This window comes from Arachis hypogaea, chromosome 15, assembly GCF_003086295.3.
Source record: "Arachis hypogaea cultivar Tifrunner chromosome 15, arahy.Tifrunner.gnm2.J5K5, whole genome shotgun sequence".
NCBI lineage: Eukaryota > Viridiplantae > Streptophyta > Magnoliopsida > Fabales > Fabaceae > Arachis > Arachis hypogaea.
Genome location: NC_092050.1, coordinates 82,853,065 through 82,858,452, shown reverse-complemented (window position 1 = coordinate 82,858,452; position 5,388 = coordinate 82,853,065). Strand labels below are relative to the sequence as shown.

At 32.6% G+C, this 5,388-nt stretch overlaps 1 protein-coding gene across 1 annotated transcript; it reads right to left on the bottom strand.

Moving 5' to 3' along the window:
- Positions 1-1,682: 1,682 nt before the first annotated feature.
- LOC112750391 (probable UDP-arabinopyranose mutase 1) lies at positions 1,683-4,253 on the bottom strand. Its single transcript, XM_025799106.3, has 4 exons — positions 3,748-4,253; positions 2,806-3,056; positions 2,526-2,694; positions 1,683-2,246 (listed from the first exon to the last, which is right to left on the bottom strand). Exons 1-4 carry the CDS (start codon positions 4,081-4,083, stop codon positions 1,887-1,889), a joined length of 1,116 nt encoding a protein of 371 aa, XP_025654891.1. The 5' UTR covers positions 4,084-4,253; the 3' UTR covers positions 1,683-1,886.
- Positions 4,254-5,388: the final 1,135 nt, after the last annotated feature.

The window sequence follows — 5,388 nt, the reverse complement described above, 5'->3', positions numbered from 1 at the left end:
TAAACGATTTATATCAAAACGAGTCATAAGAAATCAAAACTATAAGTTTCAGAAAGGTGATTTGTATTAAAACAAGTCATGCATCTTCAAAGCAACTCGAATTGAACGAGTTGTACGAAATTATGACAAAATATATTCTTTGATTAAGCAAGATGTGCTAAAACCAGTCATACAGAGCCTACAAGCCTTAAATAACTCGGAAAGAACGAGTTATACAAATCAGTTCTAGAAAAAAGAGTTGGCCAAAAACAAGTCGTATAAAGAGAGCAAGTCGCACAGAACATTAAAACGACTTGTAATATCAGATTATAAAACAACAAAGTAACAACTACACTACAACAAGATGATAGCGCACGGCAAAAGCACACAAATGGTTACGGAATAACGTTACAAAAACGTTACATCATTCAAATCGTGTTGAGTCGACCGACCTTCTTGGCTTCAGACCTCAAAACTACTGAACAACTTCTCCATAGCTCAACATTTCAACTTGGTCATCTAATTGCTAGAGTCCGACTTTGTAAAGCTCGACCTTGAGCAGGGGCACTGTTCATGCACTGACCCACAATTCAGCCAGATCCAAAAGGAATAAAGTCCGACCTATAGACATCGTTCGATCTCCCACCTACCCAACCTCCTAAGAGGTTGGACACGACAAAAAGGTCCAGTTTTACTTATCCAAATAAGTAATTGCCTCCTCGAATCTCTCCAACTATCTCTATCTTCCCTAAAAGATTGATCCTAACAAAATCTCAAGATAAAAGGAATGGTTATCCATCAATAAAGATAGAACTACTCCAACAAAGGTGGTTATCTAATCTACTATAAATACACCGACACCCCTCAGGTATATACATGTTCTAATCTACTAAAAACCTGCTTAGAGCCCTTGCTAACTTAAGCATCGGAGTCTTTTGCAGGTACCACCCCCCACCTCCTCACGAGGAACTCGGACGACGACACCTCGGCGCAAGAACAAGTTGGACGCTACGCTATAAGGAGGAGTCTGGACCTCACGTTCAGGCCCAAACTAACATTTCAGGTAACCCTCGAAACAATATTGAAAACTAAATTTTGCATAGTTTTTTTATAATAATTTTTTTATTTTTCGAACACGTATTAGGGAAATTTTATATATATTTTATTAAATGACAGTAAAATAATTTTGAATCTTTCTATTTAACAATGCAACAATGAACCTTTTTTTGGGTATTTGCAACAGTGAACCTAAATACCTTATCTCTTAGCGACTTTGCTTGCTTAATTCCATCAGGTTTGGTTCCCTTTATATATTAATTTTGAATTCAAGCCAATCATACGACTGAGACAAAATTTGAAGAGGGAGGAAACTCAGGAAGGTAGGGAACTAAATCCAAGAGGAGACAAAGCTCCACCGACACTAACACAATAGAATTTAGAATATTCTTGAAAAAGAAAGCATGTTTTGAATTCTATGCCTTCACCAAAAACAAAATTTGAAAACAGAGGAAAAATAAAAAAAAAAAATCACAAACAGTTAATTGTAACTCATGATTTGAAAATACCGAATAAGTAAAGAAAACCATAGCAATTGCCAGTTGCCTCGCTCTAGCCAATATCACAATCTGTCAATCTTCTATTTTCTACAGATTAAATGATAAATATACAAACCCTAATGGTTAGCAACTAGCATTAAAGGAGGATTTCATACCCATCAATGGCCTCTTCCATAAAATATACCAGCATAAATATGAATAAATTGTTTGATAATTTCGGCAATAATAATATTAATCATAATAACAACAACAAAAATGGTAATGATAATGATAATAAAATAAATATTTAAAACTGGCAAGGAACTATTATGGTTTTTAAATAAAACTACAGTCCGCAACTATTACAAGCTCTCACTTAGAAGCAGCAGGAAGAGGAGCTCCATTGGCTTTCTTTGAGGAATTGGTGTCAGATGGGCTGTTGAGCTCGTCCCATGCTTCGATCCAAGTGACCATGGCATCAGCAAGCTTGACAAAGTAGGGATCAATAGGGCCAAGCTTCTCCTTGACTTGCTTGGAGAGCTCAATGTAGCACTTCTGGACGGAGGTGCATTCTTTAGGAAGAGTGGCGGATTGGAAGAAGGGAATGATGTCTTCTTGCCAGAAGATGCCTTTATACTCCTTTTTGAGGTTCACAAATGGATTGCTTGCTTTGCTGTGCCAAATGTATGGGAGACCAGTCTTCACACCTAATCCCAAATGGTCACAGATAACCTGTTTATTCAACAATGTAACATACATGAGTTTCAGATCATGAAAAGGAAAATAGTTTCTTTCATGGAACTAGCAAAGTATATATTCTATTAATCAATTTAGAAGTATGTGACATGTGAGACATTAGATCTTTAGCATTTTCGTAGTGCTATGATGAATCTAATGTCTCATTGAATCAACAGCTATGTCTGTTAACAGTTGATGATAATAAAAAAAGGTACCCTGACTCTTTTGATTCAAGGTGTTGTTAATAGAATCAGACCATATGATTAAACATACCTTCATGCACCAGCCAGCCCACATATCATCATATCGTCCAATAGGCTGACCATCACCCATGAGTCCGAAGTACATAGCAGGTCCGATCAGCTCGCGGTCAAATGCCAAATTCATACCGCACATGGGAAACAATGTTCCTTTCGGAATGGTCAGAACAGCATCAACATACCTAAAACATATGCACTATTAATTCAGCAATTGAAACAGGGCTATGAATTTCAAAGTGCCTTAAAAACTACATATTGGTATTGGCTTCAAATTAGACAACAGATTTACATACCTGGTGTTCCTCTCATGAGGCTTGACAAGCTGTGTTGGAGCATCATAGTCCGGAATGTTGAGCCAAAGGCCATGGGAAACAGCAGTGGGGACACCCTGACGAAGACTAAAAGGATATCCACGGACAAAATCAGTGCCTTCTCTGTAAGGATCATAGAGGGTGTTGAAGAAATGTGGAGTGGATGGAGACAGAAGATTCTTAATGTGCTGCTCAAGTGCATTGATATCCTTGCCAGATGGATCTTTAGCAACCTGCAACATTTAAATTAACATATAAATAATTGACCAGATCGCACCAACATTTAAATTAAAATATAAATAATAGAACAAACAAGTTGTTATCAAAGAAATCTGTTAATCTACCAAACAAATCTCATTTAAAGTGGATTTGTAAGTACTAACAAGTTAATTCAAGATTTTGAGTGTCAAGTCAACAAATCTTCAAAATTAGACACTATACATCCCAATATCAAACTCATATCAAATAAAATCAATTCAATTCAAACCCTAAATATTGGTCATTTCACGCATACTCAAAATAGACAATGAGAGGAATCAAAAGAGTTAAGTTTCACCGAATCTAACTAAACAGAACAAGCTCAAGCTAAAATTCTATAACAAATCAAACAATTGAACAGAAATAGCGGCATCGAGCAATCAAACAAGATCAACCTCACAGTAAGCTAGATCTAGCACAATCTCTATAAAGCATGCACGCTAACCCCATAAAGAACCGAATTCTACCATGTAAGTAACCTCAAAAGCAAAAGCAAAATCCACACATTTAAAAATCACGCCCAAATCCAAAATCAACCAGCAAAAAGACATAAAAATCAAAATTTTACCAAACCTTTAAGCAGGTCAATTCGAAACCACAAACACATTGAATTCAGCAAAAAGAACAGAAGAATTGAGAGAGAGAGAGAGTGTGTGTGGTTCATACGAAGCAATCATCATCGATGGTGTAGATATACTTCTTCTTTGAAACCATGTAGCCAAAGCATCTGCAAGCAGAGTCCTTGAAAGAGATGCAAGAAGCCTTAGGTCCCAAGATCCTGTTGATATCGTTGCGGTTATAGAGTTCGTAGTCGAAACCCTCGGGGACCTTGATGGTCTTGGAAGGGTCACCGTCCTGAACGATGATGAGATGATACTGCTCGAAGAACGGCCTCCACATCTCCAAGAAATCCAGGTTTCGGATAGTTGGAATCACGATATCTAGCTCGTCCTTCAGCAAAGGCACGGGCTTCACCGACGATGGAGAAGGTGCTGCTGCCATTGTTGCTGTTGCTCAGATACAACACAAGAAAGAAGAAAGAGTATTGATGGGTATTCAACGTGAAATGTGGGTGCGTCTGCGCTCTCTCATATATAGATATATAGTGTTGAAAACTTAGAAATTGAAAAGAATAAGTAGAGACTATAGTGGGGCGAATAATATTAATGACCATTGACTAGTGAGTAATTTGAGTTATTATTATGCCAACTACTTATACCTCAAATAGCATAATCTTCTTTTCTTTTAAATAGAAGTTTCAAATTATTATCACTTTTAATTTCAAAAAAAATTATTATTACCATTCAAAAAAATAATTTTTAAATAAAAATTTTAAATATTTTATTTATTGATATAAATAATTTAGACATAATTTATATTATTGTGTACTATTATTTATTTTATTTACACAGTAAATAATATAAGATAAATTTTAAAATATATTTAAAAAAAATTATCATGAATATAAATAACTTTTATAAAATAATTTTATATTTTTTTATCATTTATAGAAATACAAAATAATGGTATACAACAACAACAACAACAACAACAACAACAACAACAACAACAACAACAACAACAACAATAATAATAATAATAATAATAATACTTTTAATGTCTTATATGTATTAGAAAAATTTATCCTAACTATAATAATTCAATTAATATATATTTTGTTCAATGATTATTGTATCCTATTTTCTTTTGTTGTTTGTAGTCATAACAAGAAGGTATATTATTTGTGATTTTGAATAATATAAATTTTAAAAATATTTAATATTATTAAAAATATTTTTTAAATAGTTGTACACTTTTAAAATACTGATGTGTAACCAAAAGAAAAAAAAAGAGTATTAAAATAAAATCATACCCAAATACATCAGAAAATAAATTCTCAAAATAACTATCGAAAATAAACCAATAATAAAATTAACTATTTATTCTTAAGGTGAGTATGTATTTAATTATAATACTTTTGAAATTAAAAAAAATATTAGTTAATAATATAATAATTTAATTTTCTAATTTAATAATAAATAATTATGTATAAATGTAGTATAATTTATATTCAGTGTAATTAATAATAAATTAGAATATTATATTTTTTTAATAATATAATCAAATACATTCTTACTATTAATTAATTTTGAATATTATTATTACCTACATTCTAATTTTAATAATATATAAATATTTTTTCTGATCATATATATACACGCTTCTTCTATAAAGTATAATGTTTAACATTAGCAAAAAAATTATTAATTAATCATATAATAAAGAGCATCAAAATAAAATTATTAA